Here is a 25929-nt window from a genome sequence, read left to right on the forward strand (position 1 = left end):
GTGCGCGATTGCGTCACCGCGCACCGCGCTGACGTCACCCCGAGCCCGCCCCGCCCACCCGGAGGCCGCGGGGGCGCCGTGAGGGCTCTGGGCAAGATGGCGGCGGCCGCGGCGCTGAGGGGCGGCGGGAGGGCGGTGGGCCGCGAGGTAAAGGGGCTCCTCCGGGAGAGTTCCTGCCCCCGCACCCCCTCAGCTGTCGGGATTTCCTCCCGCTCTGTTAACTCTTGTTGTGTTGTGCCGTGCAGGTGCTGCAGCTGGAGGCGCGGGGGCTTTGCACGAAGCCGGTGGGCACCGGGACGGCGCCGCCGCCGCCGCCAAAGAGTAAGAGGGGGGTTTGACTGTAAGAGGAATCGGGGTGTCAGTAAAAGGAAAGGGTGAGGAGAGCTGGGCAAGGTCAGGCCTCGGAAGAGGCCCTGCATAAGCTGCGAAGAACAAGGACTGAAAGGTCACCGCCATGTAAACGAGGGTTTCTGATAAAATGTACCGTGTAGTAATAAAGGTAAAAGTAAAGGTCTGGCTGTATGGAGTATATTTATAGGCTATATATACATATATAGTTTTATTTGTCACGTCTTTCCTGTTTACGTTCACCTTAATAATATTCAAGGCCAAGCTGGATAGGGCAGTGTCAGACTGTTCAATGTGTATGTCAAACTGAAAGAAATTAGGGTTAGGTCAGATATCAGGAAAAATTCTTTACTCTGAAAGTAAAGTGAGTCCCTAGCACAGGTTGGCCAGAGAAGCTGTGGATGCCCCATCCCTGGAAGTGTTTTTAATGAGGTGTAAAATCTAGTTTTCAACTTTAGATGTTTGCTCTTGTCCTTTGAAATGTTTGTGTTGTCAAGTTTAAAAAATAGAAGGACTTAGAGAAGGACTTCCAAAATCCAAATATCTCAAAGAGCAGCTCCAGGCAGCGGTGTAAGAAGCTGCCATTGCCCTGTGTGTTAAATTTGGTTATAATGCTTCTTGCCCCATGGATCTGCAAGCCTGAACCTTGGTTTGGATGCTGCCCTACATCCTGAATTGAGGAGTATTTGAGCCCCTTTTATCCCTGAGTCAAAGCAGGAATACAAATTTCAAAGACTGATGTCTTGTTTGTGTAAATGGAGGCTCAGTGGTTCAGTGAGGTTTCCTGTCCCAAATTAGAGATCCAGGTGCTGAAACAGGAAAGCTCCATGGAACCATATGTAGGAGTGATCAGACTTGTTGACTGCTGTAGAAAAGATCACTGAAAAAGCAGTTGAAGGCACCTTCTTAAATGCCAAAGCAAATAAAAGCCTGGCTGTTCCATTAAGAGAGCCTTCACTGCATAGATTCATTGACCAGCAAATTGCTTTTTATTATGATTTATTTTTTTGCATTAAGTGTGTTTGAGATGCACTTTGGTATCAGTTTCTGGATTCACTGTCCTGCAGGTCTGATTTGTGTCAGGAGCCCTCTTAGGCCAGCTGCTTCCCCTGCAAACACTCCAGGTTAATTAAGATGTATAGAATTAAGATTATAGGATGCAGCTGCCTTTGCCAGATTCTGGCTGGAACAGGATGTGCAAATTTTCCTTGCTTTGATAAAAAGGTTGTGTTTACACACAGAGTCAATGATGGGAAGTAGAGCTGTGATTTCTGCCTGTCATCTCTCTGAGTGTGATCAGCCTTTAGATACGTGCTGGGAATGATGCAGGAGGAACACATCTGGGAATGCTGTTTCTGTCACTGATTTGGGGGTGTTGTTCTTTTGGCAAAGTGATGCAGGTACAGATTAGCTGCTGCAAAGTTTGAAATACCTTAACTAGAGTGGATCAGTTGTGTTGGATGTTTCAGCTTTTAATCATAAAATCTATCATTTTCACTTATCCAAACTTAACTGTTTAAAGTTATTATCCCAGTAACTAATGGTCAAGTTGAATTTTTCCTGCCCTCTTGGTTTCTTAGGATGTTTTAACTTCTTCAGGTTTTGCTCAGCTTTCCCTTTTCTATCCTCCTTCTGCCATCCTTGTGTTAGTTTAACCTTTTCTCTGCCTCTCTGAGGAGCTCTTCCATGCCGAGTGACGCTTCCTCCCGTGTTAGTTTCTGCAGGCTGCTGTTTGGCTGGGTCAGTCTGTGCAGGGAGTCAGACCTCTTCCAAAGGTGGCTGCCCATCCTCCTGCCTCCCCCTGCCCTTCCTTCCCATCCTGCACCTTCCATCTGCCAGAGAGAAGTATGTGCTTGAAATTATTCCAAATACTACCTGCAAACCCGATACCTTCTTTTATTGTATTTTGTTATCATAAATCTTTGCATTTCTTTCTTAAATACTTTGCTTTTATTTTCATGTGCTTGTCTCTTCTGTGATGTTTTCATTTAGACATTGCTCAAGACTTGCTTCTGTTCAGAGCTAATGGTAATAACTCCTTGATTCATACAAGGTATTACCACACAATACCAGTGAGGGGAAAGCTGTATTTAGTTTATGGGCATATAAAGTAGATCTGGATTTCCAAACTCTGCAGAAAAATCTGCATAATAGGCTGGAAGTGTGTTGAATTTTGCTGCTGGTTGGAAGTGGTGCAACTTGTAATGGAGTTGGCTTTACTGTAGCCAATTTCAGCCGTGGTGAATCTTCTTAGTGTGCTCCCAGCCCTCCTTGACCTCCCGTTTTCTGTAACCACAACAGTATTTGCTGTTGCACAGCCTCTTGAGGATGATAATAAGCATCCAAGAGATACTATGTATTCCCTGAAAGGACCTGAAAATTGCTGCCTTCTCCTTCAAATGTTGGTTTCCTTGTCTGGAGAGTTTAGCCTAGTGCGGGTGTCCATGAGGGAGAAGAAACTGAGACAGAAACAAACGTGGAGCATCAGGAGATCTTCTATGAGCCCTTTAACAAAGAGGTCTCCAAGGAGAAATAGGGAGTGAAGCCTGGGGGAGATGAGGTCCTGGGGAAATGGTGTTGAGCTGTGGGGACACACCTCAGGGGGCAGCTCATGGGACAGAGAGCAAGTAACATTTTCATGGATGGCCTCAGGTATCTCTTCCTCTGCTGCTTTTCCTTTTGGGAGTCATCCCTGCCCTCTGCTCCCAGGGTAACTCTTGCAGCAGCTGTGGCTGTGTCTCTTCACTGTCTCTCTGCTTCCCTGGCTTGTTCACAGACCAGGCTTGTCTGCAGCAGTGCTTGAAGAGCTTGGCTGAGCCATCCTAATTAATGCTCACCTGGGATAGGGAAGTGTCTGCAGACCTTCTCCAGTGCTGCAGAGTTGAGGGAAAACCAGCTCTTGGAGGGGTCTGGCAAAGTGAGGAACACGAGGGTTTATCGCTCGAGTTTTGGTATCGCAGCAGCAAAAACTGTTACATGCTAGTAGAACTCCAGTTCCTTTAACCTAAATCTAAAAACTTTCTGCTTTGCAATGCCTCTATTTAGCATTCTAATTACTTTCAGTTTATTTTTGTAGCAGATTACCTCTGAAAGTTAAAACTGTGTGACTAAGATCAGTGATAGTGATGTCAGATACAATGATGATAATCCTCTCTATGCCGTTTCCTAGATGTAGCGGCACCACAGGGGAGCACCAAGCTGCTTGCCATGAAGGCACCAGTTGAATTTCGTAAAATGTTGTCTTCTAGCTCTCACCTGCTGTCTGCAGACAAAGGTGAGAGCATTTCTAGTACCACCCTCAAGGAAGCTGCAAAACCTGCTGAAGACACGAGGATGCCCATGGCAAGAAAAACTCAGGTTGTGTTTCCTCAGCGAGGAGTTGTTTCCTCCCGTGAGGACAAAAACCTCACCACGCCTGCAACAGGAGGAGGCCTGAGGAAAAAGTTAGCTGAGGAACAGTCTTCATCTTCATCCAGCTCAGAGTCAGATTCTAGCTCAGATTCTGAGGATGAAAATGTTGGTGATTCAGAAGTTGCCACTAAAACTAAAGTTGAGTTTCCCAGACGAGATCCCATCTTTTCTGAGAATATAGCAGTAAAGGCATCACTGCTGGCAAAAGAGAAATTGTCCCAGAAATCCCTCAAAGAATATGGAATTAAGAAGCTGCCACGCAAACCAGAAATTGACGTGTCTCCTGTAAAGCAGGTCAAATTTTCTAAAACATCAGTCAGCCAGGAAACATCAAAATCCAAAGCAAGACACCCCAAAGTAAAATCCCCTCCAAAAGAACAGAAGCTGGGCTTAGAACCACATGTGGTGAAAAGTCTGGACCTGACCGATGTCACTGCTAAATCTGATCATGTGGAGGAAAAATCCATTGGACCCCAGGTAGCAGCTATTCAGCTGAAAGCCTCAGCAGTGACTCAGGAAGACAAAAAGCAAGATCTGCTATCCAGAGGAGAGAAGGAAAAGATGAAGGAGGCACAGGAGTTGGAAGCAAAAGGAGTAACTGCTCCTAAAGTGGAAGAGATTTCTGGAAGCACAACGTTGGTGATGGGCACCACAGCAAAAGAGGAGACCATGCAGGAAGCAGGAGTCCAGGCTGGAGAAAGCAGCACAACAGAGGGTACAGCTTTAAATTGTTTGAACTGTTTTGGTTCGTCTGGGCTAGGGTTTGACTTTTTTAAAGGGTCTCTACATCTTCTCTGATCTTTCTACTGAAGCTGGCAGAGTGGCAGTGACTTTCTGGAAGATAAATTGTTCATTGCTAATTGTTATAAGCTGTTAGTAATACTCAGTCTCCAGTTATGCTGGGAAAGGAAGTGGTTTCATTTCTCTGTATTTATAGTTTCATAAAACAGTTACTTATAAAATGGAATCAAGATTGTTTCCACTGTGAGCAAAATCATGGGCTTTATATGACAACACTTGTTTTCATTCTTCTCTTTTCTTGGAAGGATTTGGTGGCTGTCATTCTCATGAGTCAAATTTGGTGCCATCTCATTGTTGCTTAAACCCTGCCATCTTTCTGGTTTTGTTTTGGGTTTTTTGGGGTTTTGTTTTGATGGGTTTTTTCCCAAGCTGTCAATGTTTCAGATTTCAGAAGACTTCGAAAAATCATAGTGTAATGCCAGAAACAGGCACTGCTGATTCTGACACTGGAAGGTTGCAAGCAACTCGTGTGGAAGTAGTGAGTCAGTGTTGTAGAGGGCTGGGGAGGAGACAGTGGTGTGTTTTCAGGAAACACCATCACATAATCATCTCCTCAGCTGTGCTTCCCTGTCTGACCTTCCCTTCTTATTTACTGCCATCCTGTTCATTGATGGTCCTGCTGATCTCATTTTGTCTATCCCAGTAGCAGATGTCTCTCTGTCCTGATCTCTTGAGATTCTGCTTTTCATCTTAGGCAGTATAAATCTGCCATTCTTGAGACCCCTCTTCTCATTGCTACTTTGAATTAAAGAATTTGCCTGCTGGAAGTAAAAGCAGCATTAATTTAAGGTTGCTTGGGTATCATCCTTCAGGAAAGGCCCTGAGGGCCAAGGGAACAGCAGATTGAACATGAGCCAGCAATGTGCCCTTGCAAAGGCCACCGAGGGTGACCTGGGAGGAGCAGACTGAGGGAGCTGCAGCTCCTCCCCTGCTGAGGTGCACTGGGGGGGCAGTGTTCATTTTGGGGCTCCCCAGTGCAAGGGAAATGTGGGAATGCTGGATAGACACCAGCAAAGTGCCACTGAAATGATGGAGGGACTGGGGTATCTCTGTTGTGGGGAAAGTCTGAGAGAGCTGGGACTGTCCTGCCCAGAAAAGAGAAGGTTTAGACAGGACATCATCCATGTGTGGGAATAGCAGAAGGGGAGTGCAGAGAAGACAGAGGTGAGGCTTTTCAGTGGTGCACAGTGGTGGGGCATGAAGCAGTGGGTACAAACTGAAACACAGGGTTTTGCCTGAACATCAGTAAACACTTCTTTCCTGTGAGTGATGGTGCACTGCACAAGTTGCACAGAGAGGTGGTGGGGTCTCCATCCTGTCAGACACTCAGAAGCTGTCTGGACAGGGCCCTGGGCCTCCTGCTGTAGCTGACCCTGCCCCAGCATTTGGGGTTGGACCAGCTGACCTACAGAGGTGTCTTCCAACCTCAGCCATTCTGTGACTCTGAACTGCCTCACCAGGTTAAGGGACAAAATAATTGCATTTGTATGGCAGCTTCCAGGAGATGGTGCTGAGTGAAAGGCCTGCCTTCTGTTTCAGGGGTTAGGTGGCTCATAATTCATCTGTTCCCTTTCCTTCTTCCTTGACAGCAGCTCAGATGACTGGAAGTGGTACTCAGTGCTGGACTCGACCTTGGAGGTCTTTTCCAACCTAAATAATTCTGCAGTTTAAAAACCAAAATGCAGCACTGTTGTTGATATTTTGATTTGCTTGTTCCTTCTTGCAATCAACAGCATAAGCTTTCTTTTAAAAATAACAAAAATTTGGGAAGGGCTCTTTGTTTTTATCTACAGATGATGCTTTTCTCACCATTCATCCACAGTGGAGTTCTAGATGCTCAAACATTTTTCTTTTCTGGTTTCTCCAGATGTATCTTGTTCTCTCTTGCTTCTTTGAGAGCAGCCACTGCTTTTCCTTGTTCAACATTCACAGCTGACTGTACCACCTGTAACTCCTACTTCTGCCCTGCCCCTGTGTCCTTAAGTCTGCAAACTCTGCAGCAGCCACACAAAAGATGTAAAAAGAATTTTTCTCAATGCAAACCTGGATGTTGAGGTGATGTCATCCCTTTGTAGAGCAGTCAGCAAAAACTGCTGCCTTGAACTGCTGAGTGAGGAGCAAAGTTGTAGCTGGGAGCTCAGAAATAGGCCTGTGATTCATTTCAGAAGAGCATCCCAAGAAGTGCTTGCTCTTTAGGAGACAAAGCAGAGATGAAGGATGAAGTGTGGGGAGGATGAACTCAGGAATAATTTTTTCCTTGAGAAGCCAAGTGCAGTGTATTTGGGCAGGAAGAGCACGGCTCCATCTGCTTCCCTTCCTGCACATCTGTCTCTGAGTTTGGAACTGGCTCTTGCAGGTTGAGCTACTCTTGCCTCCCCTTGCCTGTTCCTGGGGCTCTTTGCAGCAAAGAGCATCATCTGCTTTTTCTGCCTGCATCTCATCTCCTGTGAGCTCTGTCAGGAGAGCTGAGCAGCAGGCACAGGGGCATTTCCTGTCATGTTTTGCTGAAACCATGACTTACTACCTTGAGTTTTATAAGCAAGCCTTGCTAAATGCTACAGATATTTCTCTTAATCTGATAGCTTCACACTGCATTAATTATGTCATAAGTAAAGGGAAATCCTGGTGTTCAAGTTCTTGTGTTTTTATTGTAGATGGACCTGTTAAAATAAGGGCTTAATACAATCTAACCTGAGCCACCACATACAAATTTATACAACAAAGCTTTTCACTACACTGTGTGTCTTCTTCTGTTGTTAAAACTCTGGGTATACAAGAATAAATTAATACTGGGAGTAAAGTTTTATTTCTTGCAATTTGCTTGGTTGTAAAATCAGCCTGTGTAAGAACCTTTTATGTAAATGATACTGCCTAGATCTGCATAATATTCTAAAAGCACAAGAATTTATGTTGGCTTTAGAGGAAGTAATGAGTTCTAAATCACTTTATTGGGTTATTCTTTTTTGAAGGAGAGTTAATACAAAGGTTAGAAGATTATATTTACAAGAAAAAAATTTACATCAAAGGCTCTTGATAGATTACTGTTTGATATAACCACATTTGAAATTAAATGGTGGAGATGTTGCTAATTCCATTGCTTCTCCCCATGGCAAAAATTCAATCTGTAAAGCAGCTCTGAGAGCTGTATCTCGTGGTCTGACAGGATGATACATGACTTGTACTGCTCCTTTGCCCCTCCTGGTTTGCTAAGAATGTCACCTACTGTTCTGGCTGGAATGAAAACCAAGGCAAATATGAGAGAGCCAGGAAATGCAGACATATGTCTTCCAGAGATAAATGGAATGTTCTGCCCTTTCCACCCCCAGCATTAGGTGGTGGTTTGGGTTTCAAACCTGTACGAGATGCCTTGTGCTGATCCCTGTTCCCCACTGCATGTGCTGCCTTAGGCACCAGCTGGACTTAGTAAACTTCTCCTTTTGTTCAAGTTGCTGACTTTTATTTCTTTCAAATATTGACTGGACGAGGGATCTGACAATTTATGAAGGCTGACTCAGGGCTTAAAAACATTGTCTTCTGGTGTGGCATCCTCATAGTCACCAGTTGCTGTTTGTTTTCACAGAGCCAGCTCAGCCTGCTCCAGAGGAGTTGGATAATTCCACCTACAAGAACCTGCAGCACCACGACTATCACACGTTCACCTTCCATGACTATGTTGCTATCCTTGCAAAGTACAGGCAGCCTCAGCCATCCTCTGGAAGACCATCACCAAGGCACTGAGAGAGCCACACCTTCAACAAACACCCAGGCAGGATGGGGAATTGTTCTATTTAGCACTGTTGCTTCATCTGTATAATTGAAATCAGATAATAAATAATAAAGGCATAATAACTTGGGCTTTTGAACAGTTCTTCCTGGCTGTTGGAGTCCCTCACTTCTTGACTTTTATGAGTGAACTGCAAATGAATCATCACTGAATAAAAGTATCTTTTCTACCTCTCCATATATATTATTTGGTGATAGTGTAAAAAAGTCTTTTTGATTTTTCAGTGTCTCCAAACTTTGGATAGTGACCATTCTTACAGGACCACATCAAAGATTCCTGTGGGGTTCAGCTCCTGTGGAGTATGGGCCATGTTTCATTTGGTGTCACTGTACTGCAGTGGGCTGTGCTCCTTGCACACAAACATGTTCCCAGCCCTGAAGGGGTAATGTTTACTCTGGATTTGGGAGTTCAAATCATTGGCTGGGAGCAGCACAAGAAGTGTTTGTCTCCTGTGGCAAGAGTGAATGTTTTGTGTTAGTGGAGGAATGCAAGTTTATGTAATGTGATTGAAACATCTCAAAACCTCTGCTCTTGTAAAGGGAGAACAGAACATAGAACTTTATTTAATCATCTGTTGGGGGCTCCAGCAGTAATTGAAATCATTTTAAATGTAAGAGAATCTCAGTGGGCAGTTCCTAATAGACTTTTACTGTGTTGATTAAACTTGTAGGAAAAAACCTATTTCTCTTGAATGATTATTTTTAAATGTGATGAAAATACCATAAGGGTAAAAACAGCTCCTGGTACTAATTGTTGGGAGTATGTTTAATTTCCCACTTCTTTTTTTCCCCCACACTAAAAGTTAAAATTGCTGTCCAGCCTCAGCCTTGCTCTGCAGAAAATGTGAGCCATGAGGCACTTCTCAATGCACGTTATCAGCAGTTACAGTTGGTCTCAGTAAATTTTGTATTTCCATCCTATTAGTAACAGTCTTCTGCCTTCTGGGAAAATCGCCTTGATGGCCGCCAGCTGTTGTGGGTTTAGTTCCATTTTGGCTTCTTGTTCATTTTGGGCTTTTTTGGAGTTAATTGGCCTTTAAGCAGTTCTTGCAATAACTCCAGCATTTTCCATCACCTGTCTGTATTCTTTCAAGCAACAGACCAGGCAAGATCAAAGGGAAAACAGAGTCAGCTTTAGGAGTCTATCTGGATATTGGATGTGAATCCCTGGGTGCAATTAGTAGAGCAGATATTTTATACTGTAACTTGGCAAAAATGTGGTAAGAAGGATCAAGAGGCCTACATCAATTTGCTGTGCAGAATTTTAAGTCAGAAACCCCTGGCAAGCAATTTTATTGTCCTGTAAAAAATAAAGAGCATGTTAGTGACTCCAACTGAAATTTAGAAATCTGTTAATGTATAAATCCACGTGCTGAGGAATAAAGAGCAGAAAGTCACTTGGAGACACCAATGGTCCCATGTACTCTGTCCTTGTAAAAGGGAGAGAAATTTGCTGCTAGCATTAAAAACATGAAAGAATTGGGGTCTTCCTTTGTGAAGGGCCCACAGGAGGCCCCAGTAATGCTGCTGTGATTTGTTATTACCTGAGACTCCACGAGGAAACCTGAGCCCCAGAGCTCAGAGCTGCACTGGTGCTGAACTGTGCTCTGAGCTGCTCTGGGACTGCAGAAGGAGGCTGCAAATTGTCAGACTCTGCAGTAAAAGTGAAATGTGTATTTACTCTGGCTGCCCACAGTAGCTGTCACTGGTGGCTGTTAGGAATCAGACTTGCTCACCTCGTGCCCTTTTTATTTCTCAGGAGGGTTGGTGTTTGAAACAGGGACTGGATCAGCCCAGGAGGAGTGGGTTGAGGTAGAAATGTATCTTTTTTTTCAGTCAACTCCCACCTTCTGCTCAGCTCCATTTCTAACTAAGGAGATTCTATCTGGTTTGGGGACAGGCATTTTGCTACCCTTGTTTCAAGATCACAGCAAAAATTAATGGTGGATGCCTTTTCTATCCATGTAACCCTGCCTTGGTGTCTTCTGGTGATCTTTCTGCACCTCTAAAATGAAGCTGGAAGTCAAATAACCTCATAACTCTTGTGCTGCATGTCTTAGGTTTGCCCTGCTCAGTGAACCAGTCTGCCCTGGGAAGGCAGATTGTGCAAGGAAGGCACCAATAATTTTTTCCCACTGTTGTGTTTTCCTGGATTTCAATGAAAAAGGCTTCATGTTTTTGTCCTTGGCTATTATCAGATGTTGCTGTGCTTGAGTCATATGCTAACATTTAAATTGTAAGCAGGATGTGACACAATATGCTCAAATTCTGTAACGTTAGTAACTTTGCTTGCTGTGCTAGGCACTTGTCAGATAAGTCAGGGACCTTGTTTGGAAGAATGTATAATCCAGGATGCTAACATAATTCCTGGAAAACCTCAAATGTGAAAGAAATTAAGTCTCAGCTTAGTTACTGTGAAAGCCAGCTGTTCAGGCCCAGCACAGACTTCAGAAGTGGGGTTTTCAATGTAAATTGCATTACTGGGAGAATACAAGAAAATCTGGAAAGTGGAATTCACTTTCCTCTCATTGAAAAGATGAAGCAACCACTTTCCTTGTCAAAGGAGATGGTTTTTAAACTTTATGTATTTTTTTTAAGTGCAGTTTTGCACAAAATTGCTTTTCATCATTTTTTCACACTTAGATCTTCCAAAGTAGTTTGGAACCCATTAGGTTCTGGACAGCCATTGGAAACCCCTAATTCAAGGTCCAGAAGTGGTACTGCAAACACAGCCTGTGGTATTACAGCTTTAGGTATTAAAAAAGTTCAAGACTTTTCTGCTCCTTCTGGGGCTTCCTGTGGCCTCCAGTCATGATGAGAATTGAAATCTATAAGGATCTCTTCAAGTTTTCTTTCAAACTGGGAAATGAGAATTTTCACTGAGTGCACTGACAGATCTTCCACAGAATGTCCCCAGTGTTCAAAAACCAGAACAAATCCACTGAGCCCTAAAAACCTGCCCCAGTCTTTTCTCTCAGCACAAGAGATGCCATTGCTTGTCTGCTCCAAACAGCTGGAATTCCTGGTGGGTCCCCTCAGTGGCTGATGTGCAGTGAGCGAGCAGAACTCCCAGTATCCTGTGTAGCATCCAAACATCAGAATTGTGCAGACTGAGCTTGGAAGTCCTGAGATGATCAGTCCTCTGCTCTGCAGCAGCTGCAATTAGATCAGCTTGTCCTGGACCTTGTCCAGTTGAGTTCCAAATACACTCAGGGATGGAGATCCTGCAGGCTCTCTGGTCACCTTCTCCACCATTTGGACATTCTTGTGATTTAAAAGACAAAAAGCCTTTACCTGTTGCCTAATTAGAATTTTTTTTGTCACCTGATGCTGATCCTTACTCCACATTTCTGACAAGCCTGGCTTTGTCCTTTCTGCACCCTCCAAGGAGGTGAATAAAGGCAAGAATCCCCCTTGTTGTCCCTTTCAGACCAGGTTACTTCTAACACCTGAGTGATTGACTCCTTAACCAGAGATCCTCTCAACTCTGAGTAACATTAATTAAACTCTTAGGATTTTAAACAAATCCCACCAAGTTTCCAGATCATCCTTATCTCATGTGGCTCTTTTTAGTGGAATTTTAAAGAATTTTTCTATGATTCTATGTTTTCAATGCTTAGATGTTATCCTCAGTGTTCAGTTCAGGATCACTCCTAATACAATCTACAAATATTTTTGAGCTCCCCTTTTTTTTTGTCTACACACATTCAATTACACTTGGAAATTCATACCCACCTCTGGAAGTCTTGGATATGTGGCAGTTTTGGTAACTATGTATCAATGCATAGTTAGAGACATGTTTAAGTACATGTATTTATAATGAAATATCCCAACAACTTTGGTTCAGTGCGTGGAGTCAGTCTCAAAATTTGTTTTGGTCTCTCCTGGCCTCTTTACAAACTTTTAACTGCAGAATAGATTGACAGGAACATGCTTCTGTAAATCCGTAGCACCACAGAATACAGCCTATATGCATTTTAATTTCTAACACTCACAGAGCCAAGGCCACATGTCTTTGTTATAATCAACACCTAAAATTCTTCATGGGCTTGTTTTTGTTACTCCAGTCTGAATTGCGGTTGAAATGGCAGTGCCCTTTCCCAAGCAGACACTTCCTGAAGCAGTAATGTAAAAAATGAGCTAATGTAGATTATTTATGCTTGATTTTTTTGGTTGTTTTTGGTTGTGATTTTGCTTCATTTTCTGTTTCTAGTCCATGATAGTGAGGTGCTCTTGCTATTCCATTTGGCCATGGGGGGACACTTGGTTTCTAAAATGTGTGACAGCATCTCTCTGGCAGGGGAGAGGGAACATGCAAGCCATGGCACACCTTGTGCTACACAAATGCTCACGTTGTGCCTCAAAGAAGAGAGCAGGAGTTACCCTTCCCTGGAAAGGGACTTGAGATCACCACCCCTCCACACTTCCATTGCTCATTTCCACATGCTCCTTTTCCAAAAGGCAGTTCCATGCTTTTTTTAATTTAGCTTAAAATCATGCCAAACAAAGCCATTCTGAAGTGCATGGATGTTTCCCAAGGCCTCCTGGGGTATTCCTAGAAGTGAGCTCCATCCTATAGTTTGAGGACTGTGAGAAAAGGGAGGGGAGCTGGAAAGAAACTCAGAATACAGAAGGAAAATGCAAGAACTGAGAGCAAGGATGGTCCTAATGAGTCCTTATGGCTCCTTATGACTCAGGTGTTGGACTGGATCATTTGTGAGACCTCTGGCTGCCTGGCAAATTGCATAATTCCTTAGGTTCTCATCCTTACTTTATAGATGAGGAGTTAGTGGTCCCAACTTTCTCTTTGTACATCACATCTATTTAGCGAGCAACCCAGAATAAAAACGAGTAAAACATGGGAAACATGTTTTCCTTACAACTTCTGTCTTGGGGGCACACATTGTTTAAGAGCTCTGAGCTAGCTGAGGTTCTCCCAGGAGATGCAGTGCTTATTAACAGCGTGACAAAAATACACTTCAGATAGGCTGGGCAGAAATGCCAGAGATTTTGAAACTGCATTCAGGCAATGGCAAGGCCGTTGAGATACAAAAAAAGCTTTACAACTGTTCCAAATACTTACTAGTGGAAGACTGTTAACAGACAGGAAAAAATGGGGAGGTGTCCAAAACCAGCAATCCACCCTGGTGAGAAATCCAGCTGCTGGGAAGTGGAATGGTGCTGGAATTCATACCAGGTTGTTGTCTCTGGACACCAGTCAATGGACTCCATCTTTTATATCACCCTCCCGTTAGCCATAAGAAATCGGTGTTTTTCAACTCCTTTTCTCTTGGCAGCTGGATGTGGAGAAGGAGTTTTTCTCTCAAGTCCTTGCTGAAGAACCATTTCAAAGCTGTTGAATTTTGGAGTTCAGGGAGGGAACTTCACTACTCTGCCCCACTCCTGCCTCTTGAAGGTCACCATTGGACTGAGAAAAATCGACCAGTCTACCCTTCCTGCAGCTGCTCAGCTCCTGCTGTTTGGGTTTTACTGCTGGGCCCAGAGCTGCTTATCTTCAGTCTTCCTCCCCTCTGAATAACTTCAGTATTTATCTCTAGAATCAATGGCTGCTTTCTTCTTGGAAAACCAGCATCTTTAAAGATCTCCAAAAGGACACCCCATTCCTCCCCCCTCTGCTTCCATCGCTGCAAATTTGAGATGACTATAAAAAAAGAGAACCAAAGACAGAAATAATTGGGGGTTTCTTTTCCTTGGTGTTGGCTGCACTTTTACGATTGTGTTTTCTGAGCTTTTCCACGTAGCCCCAAGGAATGGGGAAGCTGTTTATTCGGACCTTAGGATTCCAGGTAACAGCTACAAGATTCCAGCTGCTGCTCGGGCCTCGGGCTCCGTGATCCTCACCCGATTTATGCGCGTTGATGTTTAGAGATTTGGCAGCACTTCAAGCGAGCGGGTGAAAACAACGTGTTTATTCTAAGCTTTGCTCTTGCCCTTTGACTTGACAGCGGCTGTGCAAGTGGCCTGGCTGCTCCAGCCCTGCTCCTCCAGAGCATGGGAAAAGCAGGAGCAGCAGCAGGGAGACAGCTGGCTGGCTGCTGACTTAGAAAGGCATCATTGCGTCACGTCACGCTGGGTAAGTTATCTTTGCCATCAGAAGGGCCAGGATTTTCCCTTTTTTTTTCTTTCTTTTTTTTTTTTCTTTTTTAAAAAAAAAAAATTTGTTCCTTTTTTAAAAGATTTTTAGGTGCTTCACAAATTGATGGTGGGGATTTGGTCATATTGAGTAAAGTGTCCCTTCTGTCAGAGGTAAAGTGGGTTTTCATCCTTGAAATGTAATGCTTTTCTGACCCTTAAAAAAAAAAAGAACTTTGCTGGACTCCCTTTGAATCCACTTTAAATGAATGGTTTGTAAACTTATTAGGATTTTAGGATATTAGGGGCTGTCTCATATTTAATGTGTGGATTGTCTGAATGGAAACATTAAAGCCAACTCAAGCAATAAAGATGGATTGCCAGTAAAATAAACAGTTTGGCCTCTGACTGCACAGAGGAAGCAGATCAAGTCAAGAAAACATTTCCTAAAAGTCACTTTTCTAACTGTAAGGCAATTCTAATGGCTGATTCTTACTTAAACCTACACTGTTCTCCAGTTTATTAACCCACACATTTAACTTGGTGTGAAAGTGGAAGTTAATTGACATTCTGCTTCCAAAGCAATCCTGCTGTTATGATGGGCACCAAACTGCCATGTGAAATACAGATTAGAAGTGAATGGGAAGCAGTAGGGGTGCATTTCTGAGAATCCAAAGAGTTTGCAAATGATACAAATGAACAAACATGAAATCATATTGATGTGCATATGGATTGCTAGGAAAATTCTGGCTCTGGATGAACCTCACAGAGAATTTATGGTAACTTCCGTCATGCCAGACTTTTGCCTTGTCTCTTTAAAACTCTTATGGTGAAACTCAGGGAGAGGTATGTGTTGCCCACTTTGCATTTGGTGTTGTAAAGTGTAGATATGTAGAGGACTCAGTGGTAGGGCATCACATATGGGGCTCTGCTCCTGAAGTCACCCAGCCGGTGAGTGTATTTTACACCTCTTTATGTGCAGCGGGCTCAGCAGGTTGCACAAGGAATGCAATGTCCTGGAGGGCTGACTTCATAATTTGTGGCTGTGGATATATTTCCTTCATGAAACCACATTTATGTTTCTTTATTGTCGTTATTATTTTAAAGGATTTTAACTACTCGCAACTCCAGTTTCTTTTTCCATGAGCCTTGCTCTTCTGTCTTCAGTATTCTGATTTTTTAGATTTCAAATGGCTTGGCTGGAGGATCAGGTTGCTGGCTGGAGACATCTGGATGGGTCTGAAATCTGTGCATATCATAATCAGATCTCTTCACTCTACATTTTGAGTCCATGTTCTTATTCTTCCTCTGCATTTCTCATTGTTTTGTATCCTCTCCGTTTGTATGCAGTCTCATGCAATTATATAAAAATGGTTTCCTTATGCATGGTATGAGTTTTTATAGCTTTGCATTCACTTTCTTTCTTTCTTTCCATCATTTCATGGTTAAATAGGTAGAAAAGTTAGGTAATATGTACACAGGGACTGCTCCACCAGACTGGAGCTCTGAGTATCTCTGTTACCATGTGCTGCAGCCAAAGAAGTTTACAGCATGCAGAGGGAAAAGGTTATTGTTAGTGTAACTGAATAAGTATTAGGGTTAATATATAATGTATAGGTCTATGTAATGGATAGTTTTTATTCATCATAAAATGTTCAAATGACTTGCAGATGTCTGACTGCTGCAGCTGTTGCAGACCTTGTAATGGCATTAGGCTCTGACTCAGAGAGCAGCTCCTTTGCCAAGAGATTCTGGCAGTGGCCGCAGCTGTGATATTCCCATTGAAAAAAGGACTGTCAGCAGTGGAGGTGGTGATACAAAACGGAACAGGAGGATGAGTAAGGGGCAAGGCTGGCTCTAGGTATGACAGGAAAATGGAGGCTCTGAAAGCTTCCATTTTTCCATGTTTAACTGCCTCAGTAATGTCCTACACTGCACTGACCAAGGAAGCAGCTGGAATTTATAGTCACCACAGATTCTGGCTGCATGCAGCTTGTGTTACACTGTTTGAGGGAAAAAACACAAAACATCAAACCTTTGATAATGTAAAACTTTGTTCTAAGTTTTCAAAAAGAAAGAATGTCCCTAAAAGCAGACAGGATTGAATCTCACTGTGCAAAGGCAGTCTATTGCACAAACTGGAGCATGGGAGCTCAGCTGCTTGCTGCCTGTGGAGACTGTGGAGTCAGGGGATATCTTCCTTGGCAGCCAAAGGAATGCCAGCATCCTGAAGAAGCACTGAGGAAAAAAAATCCACTAAGTATCTCATGATTGCTTCCCTGTATCTGTAAAGAAAATAATGAAGACTGACATGCAAAGTAGGCACACGTTTTATATGTGGGATGTTGTACGGAAACAAACACGCTGGGTTTGAAACAGCTTTTTGATTCCTGTGTGACTGGAAAAGCAAAAGCATGACCATTTTTAGAAGAGAATTGGAGAAGGCAGTGCAAAGCAAAAGCACAATTTTGACTGGCTTTGGTGATAGTTGTCAGAAAGTAGAACTGAGGGAAGCAAACCCTGGAGGGAGCTGAACTGTAAATCCCTGAAATGGGGAGGGGGCAGAGCAAGAGTCACCTCTCAATGAAGGGTGGATTTCATTGCTGCCTTTTCTGTTAATTTAAACTATTTCTGGAGAGCAGGGTTTAGTCATGAAATGGCCTGCAGTGCTGGCCCTGCTCTATGAACCTGCAAAGCCAGAAGCAGAATTGTTTCTGGCACCTTTTGAAGGGTCTCTGCTGATTCCAGTCCCTCTACCCATGATCAATGCTGTATTTATGAGAGTAAAGCTATCAAAATATGCTGGGTGACCTAATTGTGGCTTTCCAATACCTGAAGGGACCCTTCAAGAGAGCTGGAGAGGGATTTTTTACAAGGATCTGGAGTGACAGGACAAGGGTGAATGGCTTCACACTGACAGAGAGTAGCTTTAGACTGGATATTGGGAAGAAATTCTCCCCTGTGAGGGTGCTGAGGCCCTGGCACAGGTTGCCCAGAGAAGCTGTGGCTGCCCCATCTCTGGAAGTGTTCAAGACCACATTCAATGGAGCTCTGAGCAACCTGGTCTAGTGGCAGGTGTCCCTGTCCATGGCAGGGGAGTGAAACAAGAGGACCTTTGAGGTCCCTTCCAGCCCACACCATTCTGGGATTCTTTATTTCTTTGAAAACATACAGATTATTAGAAAAGAGATGCAGTCTACCTGAACTTCACTTACTAGATTTAAAAAAGAAAAATCTTACTAATGTGACTTACTCCTTACATGAGTAAAAGGGAATCAGTTGCTAACAGCTCTCCTCTCCAGGGCTGCATTGGCTGTTGCCTGGAGCTGTGAGCTGGGACCCCAAGAATCCCACAATGTCCCTGAGAGCATTGTCCAAAAGTTTCTTGAGCTCTGTCAGGCTTGGGGATGTGACCACTGCCCAGAAGAGCCTGTTCCAATGCCCAACCACTCTCTGGGTGAAAAGCTTTTCCTGATAGCCAACCCAAACATCCCCTTGCAGAGCATTGTTCCATTGTTTTCTGTGCTGGTCAATGAATAAATGTTGTGTGTGGTGAGGAAGAATCCCAGTGCTGGATGGGCACAGCCCCTGTCCCAGGAGGCCCTACAGCCATGGTGTGGGCTGTGGGGTCTGTGGGGTTTTGTGCACCCCTTCTATGGGAGGAGGCTTGAGTCTCTCTGCCCTGCTCTGGGAAATGAACAGGATGCTGCAAACTGGAAAGGGCTGAAAAGTCACTGCCCAGTTTGGTGGTCCATGGGGGAGGTGGGTCTGTAGCTGCAGGCATTGCAGAGCTTTGGGAGGATGCCATACACAAAGCATCTCTGTGCTGCCCATCCCCAGCCCAGGGCTGAATGGGCCAGTCTTCCTCAGAGGAAGAAGCAGAGCTTGGCAGGGATTCAAGCCTGGATCCCAGAAGCAGCACTGCCTTGCTGGCAGAGCATTCATTCTCAAGCCAATTTGCCTCCCAGCCCACCAGCTAACCCAGGCACAGCCTGAGGTTGGTACTTCTTCTGCTGCTTCCAGATCCAAAGCTCTTTCATGCAGAGCCAGTATGGGGATCTCTGTACCTTACTGCTCTGCAAGGTGTTGACGTAGCCTTTCTTTCCTAGAATGTTTTCTTATCAGTAAATCTTAGAAAAACTGTCTAGAAATTCTCTTGTATCTCCTCTTTCTTGTGAGGAAAGGCTGACTTGGGTAATCTGACTCCAGGAGAGACTTAATTGGCAGGCAAAAGGACATTGTAGAATTGCAATCTGTTCAAAAATGGGAATAAAGGAATTAATGGAGGTGAGGTCTGTCACTGGCCATTGAATATGATGGTCTGATTGCAACTTCTGATTCAGAAAGGTGCAAGCTGTGCCAGGGGAGGTTCAGGTTGGAAATCAGGAAGAATCTCTTCATGGAAAGGGCTGCCAAGCATTGCAAGGGAGGTGTTGGAGTCCCCATTCCTGGGGGTGTTCAAGAAACATCTGGATGTGGCACTCACTGCTTTGCTCTGGCTGACAAGAGGGAGATCCATAAAGGTGGAACTTGATGATCTTGGAGGTCTTTTCCAACCTAAATGCCTGTGCTGTCCTTGTACCCAGATGAAAGCAGCCCCTTGTGTTGAGAAGAGCCTGAAAGCATTCATGGGAATGCTGCCCCAAACATAACCCATCAGCTGATCCAGAGCCTGCTCCAGAGGCCTGGCTGCTCCAAAGCTCAGGGCTTCAGCCAGATGTGGTGGTAGGAATGTGTGTCAGCTCTGGGATGTCACTGTGGATGTGGGCCTGGAGGAGATGGTGGTAGGAATGTGTGTCAGCTCTGGGATTCACTGTGGATGTGGGCCTGGAGGAGATGGTGGTAGGAACGTGTGTCAGCTCTGGGATGTCACTGTGGATGTGGGCCTGGAGGAGATGGTGGTAGGAATGTGTGTCACCTCTGGGATGTCACTGTGGATGTGGGCCTGGAGGAGATGGTGCAAGTGCTCCAGGACCATCAGAGATGGGCTTGGCTCCCTTCACCCCAAGGGAGGGGGTGTGTGGTAGTTTCCACAAATCCCACCTTGGCAGAGAGGAGAAGGGGAATGTTTGTGGAAGGCTTCTGCCCTTGGCATTTCCTCTTTGCTTTCAGCTCCGTGCAGACGCCTGTGAGGGGCTCAGCTTTGCTTCTGCCTTGTGCTGGAGCTCAGGTGCCTGGCTAGACAGTTGCATTAGGCAGCAAAGCACCTAATCCTCACTGAAGGCCACCTAATCCTCTCAGCTTAATGGCCTTCTGCTCCTTCAGATAGTCCCTTCTTTATTCCTTTTCCTCTTCCATCTCCAAAAGAGCCAGCTCTGCTGGCTGCCCATTCTCATTCCTGGCTACCAACACCTCTCAGCCCTTCAGAGCTCCAAAATGCAGAAACCCATAAAAGCAGCTGGAAGTAAATGAGGAATGGAGAGGGAAGTCACGTCTCCATGGACTGAAGAAAGTGTTCTGTAGAGCAGTGTTTGAGAACCTTTCATTAGTGCTTCCTGGCCATTTTTTCTGCATTTCACTTTGCTGAATCCAAATCCTGCTCAAGCTGGTGGGAATTGTTCCACTGACTTCTGTGAGAGTTGGATCTAACCCCTGGTCTGAAAAGTAAAACTAGTCTCGCTGGTTTTCTTTTATTTCAGTTGGTTTCACTTTCTGCTTCTCAACTCCCAGAATAACATGAATGCATTCATAGTCCTCCATGGTCCTACATTCATACAAAATATTCTCTTTTTATGTTTTTCGTAAAATAAAATGCATATCAGCAATTCCACCTCTGTCCTTCTGACTTTGTTTTTCAATCCTGTTTTTTGGCCCCTTCCACCCTCCTGACATTCTACACAGAGGTAAATAATTTTTTTTCATACAATTTTAAAATTATTTTTTCTAATTTACATAAAATATTTACACATTTTGGAAGAAACTTTGAACAGTAAAATACCCTCAGCTTTCCACATCATTAAAAACAGACAGTTTGCCCTCAGAAAATAAACTATTTGTAGTATCTCAAGTGGAAAAAAAGATATGCTGGGTTGTGAAAGATGTTTGTTCCATCACCATGAAACTCCTTGCACAGCTCCCAGGGCAAGACATGGCACACAGGGAGGTGACAGTGGATTTCTACAGCACAGCTCAATCTTCAGCTTTTCAGTGGAAGTGCTTTTATTCCTAAAATAGCCATTTGTTCCAATTAACATCCTTCTGGTAGCAGAAAGGGAGCATTGAGTAGAGTATGGTTCTACAGAGCCCAGAGAAGGGAACATTATCTTACAGAGCTCTGGGGGGTTGTCTTCCAGATCGCCCAAAATTCTTTCCAAGTAACGTGTTAAAATATTGGTAATGCAGTGACTCAACCATATAAACAGATGGAGTGAGTAGCGTGCAGCCAGTGATTCAGCTAATGTACAGCTCTGGAAAATTCAAATTTGATTTAACACGAGGAGAATTATTGAATAAGACATTTCTAATTTTTCCTTTTGTTTCAGGAGGCTTTAAGTAGGTTGTTTTTTCTACTGAACAGAGTAGAAAAACATAAGCCCATAACAGCTGATTCAAGGGATGGCATCCCTGGTCCTTGCACAGAAACTCCTTGCAGCAGTGCTGCACTGCAGTGCCAGCTCTTGGTCTGAGCCCAAGTCCTGCTGTGGGACACGAGCTCCTAATTTCTCCAGAGGGAGTGTTCCCAGCCGAGTTACACAGATCTCTATGATCTAGTTCAAGCAAAAGCATTTATTTAGACTGAGTTAACTCATTAATTTCGGCTTTAAGATCTTAAAAGCTGTCTCCACCATAAAGTAAATCCCACGTTTTCTCCAGGCTCCTCCTGTACCACGTAAAGTTGTGGCTGCAGATGTGAATGTGCTGTGCCTGCAAACAGGGCACACCATGCTGCTCTTGGGAACGCTCTCCAAACAGCCAGAGGACATCTAAGCTCCTGCCATGTCTTACTACATCCTTTTATTCCCTTGGAATGACGAAAGGAGAAACTGGTTTTCTGCAGAGGCCTCCCATTGTCAGGAGATCAACACTTAAAAACTCACCTGATTTTTATGGAAATCTGGGGGAAACCCTGTTCTCTTTAGATTATTCCAGTCTTATCGCTGCAATTACAGGCTTTATTCCACAAGTTATGAGTACAGATTACTGCCACCTGCATGGAAGCCCATCCTTCACCTTTATGTAAATGTTGCCTTTGAAAGCTTAATTATGAAAGAGTTGCCAGTACACAGTCAAGAGGCACGAGAAGTGATCTGAACAGGTTAAATGCCGGTGAATGTTATGTTTTGCACACAGTTGTAATATTCATAACTTGGTAATTGCTGAAGGATGTCAGAGTGAGCTTAATTCCTCTAGCAGTTGTATGTATGATAGAGTTTTGCCCCCCCTCCCCAATACACTTACACAATCCTACTGTGCCTAAATAGATACTGAAAGTGTATTTAAGAGATCTGGGAAGGTGCTTTCCTCATTTGATGAGGCAGGACCTCAACAGCTCAGTGTGTGCAATTATTTGTGCCAGCTGTGAGGAGTGTTCTTATACAGTGGGGAATGTTCTGAGTAGTCAGGTAAGGCCCTGACCCTATCTGGGTCACAAACCTATCTGGGCATGCTTGAAATAATGAGCTATACTTAATAATTCCATTTAATATGTACAATGTGAAGAAGGTAACAGAAGTTAGAGAACCTGAGTGTTATTTGCTTGAATGTTGTCAAACCCCATTTTTATGTACTTGTAATTTGCTATTACAAAGTATTAAAGTTACATTTAATTCACCCTGGCACTTTTGCTTTTTTAGAAAGAAAAGCAGCCCTCTCACCACTGCACTGAAGTGAGTGCACCCATACCAATGGGAGCTCTGAGCACAAAACCTCATCAGCTGTGTAATAATCCTTGTAAGATTTGTAGTGTGGAGAATTCCCTCAGGAGTGCTGTCTTTCATGCCATGGATTGGATCCTTGTTCTTTTGCAGAACTGACAAGGGATAACACTGCTTGTTTGGACAATCAGAAATAGAAAGGAAAGGCACCTGTACTTTCTCTTTCTGTTTCATTTTGTTGGGATTTTTTGTTGTTTGCTTTTGGATCACTCATCTCAGTTACTTCTTAATTCTTTTTCCCCTGTTGCTCCTGCTTTCCAAGTTATCAGCTTCTCTCAAGGGTCCTGTAATTTTTAGAGCTTTTCTTAAATCTTCATCTCCTGGAGCCATTTCAGCTGTGATATTTTAAAAATTAAGTTTAACCTTTAAAAACTAAGCCTGCAGAAGCTGTATCAGACATGACTGAAGACAAACTGAAAAGCAGGGAACTCTTGACAGTGAGTGGGATCAGACCTTTCGGTGAGCTGAAAGTCACAAGTTTGATCAGGAATGATTTTTAGGTTATTTTCTTGTGGGAATGAGGTTTATATGATCATGTCATGTAGGCAGAGGTATATCTGAGGATGTATCCATGTTATTTAATAATGTTTGAATCTACTGGCTTACTCCAGACAGGATTAAATCTGACAGAATAATTTAGTTCCTGTGACTTTCATGAAGATAAGTTGTGGAGCAGGGAGGATGTATCATGTTCTCCCCTAATCATGGAAAATCTGCAGCGGGAACTTTTGGGCAAGAGCATGCACTGGCTAAAGAGAAATCTTAAATAAATCACAGCTTTGGAAGAGATTTCAGTTAAAACTTGCACCTTACACTCTTAAGTTTAACAAACCATGAGGCACAGATGTGTAGGGAACCAGGCTTCCTTCATTCTGATAAAAAACTTTAATTTTTTGAGGGAGTTAAACATCTACTGAAATCACAAAAAGAGTAAGAGGCTGAGGAGAGTAATGGATGGAGTAACTTTAACTACAAAGGCGACCAAAATATGGGATTACTGGGGTGAGGGAGAAACAGCAGATGAGGAATTTCTACACCTGTTGTGTGTGAGGGGGGAGCTCAGGAATAGAAAGTGGCAGCCAGGAAGGGAAGGAAAAGCAAAGGGAAGCAGGAGGAGAAAAGAAAATTCAGGTTGAGAAAGGCATCAAGAAAGGCTTTGAAGATCACTGGGAGGAGAGATTAAACAGAAACTAAATTAGTTTTAATTTAATCTGTTCACTCTCAGAAGAAATCAGTGAACTCCCATCCAAAGAAGTGCAGGCGAGGCAGAAGGAGAACAAAGGGGTTGCAGGGAGAATCAAATTTGAAGAAGAGGCAGGTCTGGACATGGGAAGCAGTTAATTTTAAGTACTGTTTAGTGAATGTGTCACTAATGAATGTGTCAGGGATAATGAGAGCTGAAACTTGTGGTAGAAGCAGCCAACCTGGCCACAGGAACTGTATGAGAGGTGCTGTTACACAGCACAGAAGCGGAAACAGAGATTCTCCTGTGAATGAGACAAACTAAGAGTTGGTTGGGTAATTTTTTTTTTCCTAATCTTGTTTAAATAAATCATTCCCATTAACTTTGAACCATGATTTACCCATCTGAGCACTCTGGATTAGCACAGCTCCATTCCACCCTCTCTGCTTGGTGCAGAAGTTCCCTCTTCGCTCACAAGCCTGATGTCCACATGGTTCTGACTGGGCAGGGGGAAATGGCAATGGAAAAGGAACCCCTGAGAAGGCTCCAGGCAGTCTGGCAAGGGGATGGAGCAACTGTTTTGTCAGTGGACAAATGGTGGCAGTGTGGACAGGGTGACAAGATTCCTGCAGCAACTGTGTTGGCTTGACACAGCAGTGACATGCAGAGGACTGAGGGCAGACCTGGCTTGCAGGAACATTTAAGTAGCTGTTTCCTATTGCCAAACTATTAGCCAGATCTTTAAAAAGTGGCCTAGCCCAGGAAAAGTGTTATGTAAAACCAAAAAAAAAAATAAAAAAAATAGCTGACTTGCTACTGTTAAACCAGGGAGAGAGACACGGATCATGAAAAAATGTAGGGTATTCCCAGTTTAATGGGAACAGGATAATCAAGTAGATTCCCAGTGGCGGCTTTGCAGAGAGAGTACAAGACCTGAAAGCAAAACTGCTTTGGGTTTAAACTGAGCTCCCTAAAATGAGATTTTTTATGTGGAACTTTCTTCCTCCCCTTGCTCTCTGCTCTCAAAGCCAGCGAGGTGATGTGGGGATGATCTTCCAGAAGCCTTGAGAATGAGGAACAAGGTGGAGATGGCAGATCCATCACCTGTGACACGCATGACTCAAAGGCATCCCAGCCCTTTTGCACAGCAGAGCCACTTTTTAAATATCCCAACAGCAAAACGGCCAAGCCATAGGGTACCCTCCTGAAAGCACATTCCTGACACTTGTATAGGAATGGTTTGGGAAAAGGGGGAATATTTAACAGCGGGAAGAAGATGTGACAGCACTGGTTCCTCCCAAGCGGAGTTTCAGTAGAAAAAACCCGGTGTGTGATCAGCATCTTTATTTCAGGGCATGGCAGAACTCGGGCAGCGCCCGATCCGTGGGCAGGATCCTGAGGGACAGCGCAGGTCCGCCCTCCCTCAGACCCCGCAGTTCGGGGGTTTGGGGAGAACAGGGGGGCGCAGCTTGGGGGCCGGAAGGGTCGCAAGGCTCAGCTGGGCAGTTTCACCCCACACAGGCCGGAGAAGTTCCTGGGACAGCCTGAGAGGAGCCCCCCAGCGCGGCTCCCGCACTCGGGGCTCCCCGGGGGGCGGCTCCCGGGGGCACCCCACAAGGCGCGGGGGCTCGCAGCTCCAACAGCCGAGGCCAGGGACTCCCCCAAGCCCGAGGAGCAGCGCCCTGAGGCGACCCCAGGGCGAGCACCAAGCGCTGCCCGAGGGAACGCGGCACAAACCCGACCGCCGCCGGTCCCCTCATGGCGGAAACACTTGGTACCTCCCTTCTCCCCCCAGCCCCAGCAGTGGTTTCACCCCCCGCCTCACACACGGCGAGGGGCGTGGCCTCACCCTCACGGCTTTCCCCGCCCTCTCATCCATATTCATGAGGAGAGACGGGCGGCCCCAATGCGGAGGGGCGGTGCACCCAAGCCCCGCCCCAGAGCGATGAATATTGATGAGGCGCGCCGTGGCGTCGGGGGCGGCGCGGGCGGTGATTGGCCGGGCGCGGCGGCGCGCGGTGACGCGCGCGGCGGCGGTGCGGGTCCCGATTGCTGCAGCCGCTTGTCAGTGTGACGAAGATTGGCACCCGAGGTAAGCGCTGTCACTCAAACCCCGCTCCAGCCCCGCCGTCCATCACGGCGCGCCCGCCGCCCGGGCACGGCCGCACCGGGGAAGCGGCACAGCGGCTGGGGAAGGGGCGAGCGGGGCGGCGGCGGCGGCGAGGGGAGAAAGCGGCACCCGCGCTCCGCCGCCGCTCGCACGGACCGGGGGGTTTAAGGGGCGGTGGCGGGCGCGGGGAGGGGAAGGAGGGGAAAAGCGGGGAGGGGTGTGGGGGGGGGGAGCGAAGCGAGGAAGGTTCTGGAACGGCCGCCGTGCGCCCGTTGTGTCCCGGCGGGGGCGCGCGCGGGGAGGGGACGCGGGAGCGCGCGCGGGTC

At 45.1% G+C, this 25929-nt stretch overlaps 2 protein-coding genes across 3 annotated transcripts in view; both read left to right on the forward strand.

Moving 5' to 3' along the window:
• The first annotated feature begins 53 nt into the window (after nucleotides 1–53).
• On the forward strand, nucleotides 54–8428 carry NDUFV3 (NADH:ubiquinone oxidoreductase subunit V3). 2 transcript variants are annotated; one of them, XM_036389880.2, is made up of 3 exons: nucleotides 54–147; nucleotides 246–321; nucleotides 8141–8428. In XM_036389880.2, exons 1-3 carry the CDS (start codon nucleotides 97–99, stop codon nucleotides 8296–8298), a joined length of 285 nt encoding a protein of 94 aa, XP_036245773.1. In that variant the 5' UTR covers nucleotides 54–96; the 3' UTR covers nucleotides 8299–8428. The 2 variants fall into 2 exon arrangements, with proteins under 2 accessions (XP_036245773.1, XP_036245764.1); XM_036389871.2 differs by lacking the exons at nucleotides 54–147; nucleotides 246–321 and adding exons at nucleotides 1949–2193; nucleotides 3518–4474.
• Nucleotides 8429–25525: 17097 nt separating this feature from the next.
• The window catches only part of PKNOX1 (PBX/knotted 1 homeobox 1), a 40907-nt gene continuing 40503 nt past the window's right edge, over nucleotides 25526–25929 (forward strand). The window contains exon 1 of the mRNA XM_036378663.1: nucleotides 25526–25585. The gene's annotated coding sequence lies outside the window, so the exon portion shown is untranslated. The remainder of the gene's footprint in view (nucleotides 25586–25929) is intronic.

This window comes from Molothrus ater, chromosome 2, assembly GCF_012460135.2.
Source record: "Molothrus ater isolate BHLD 08-10-18 breed brown headed cowbird chromosome 2, BPBGC_Mater_1.1, whole genome shotgun sequence".
Lineage (NCBI taxonomy): Eukaryota > Metazoa > Chordata > Aves > Passeriformes > Icteridae > Molothrus > Molothrus ater.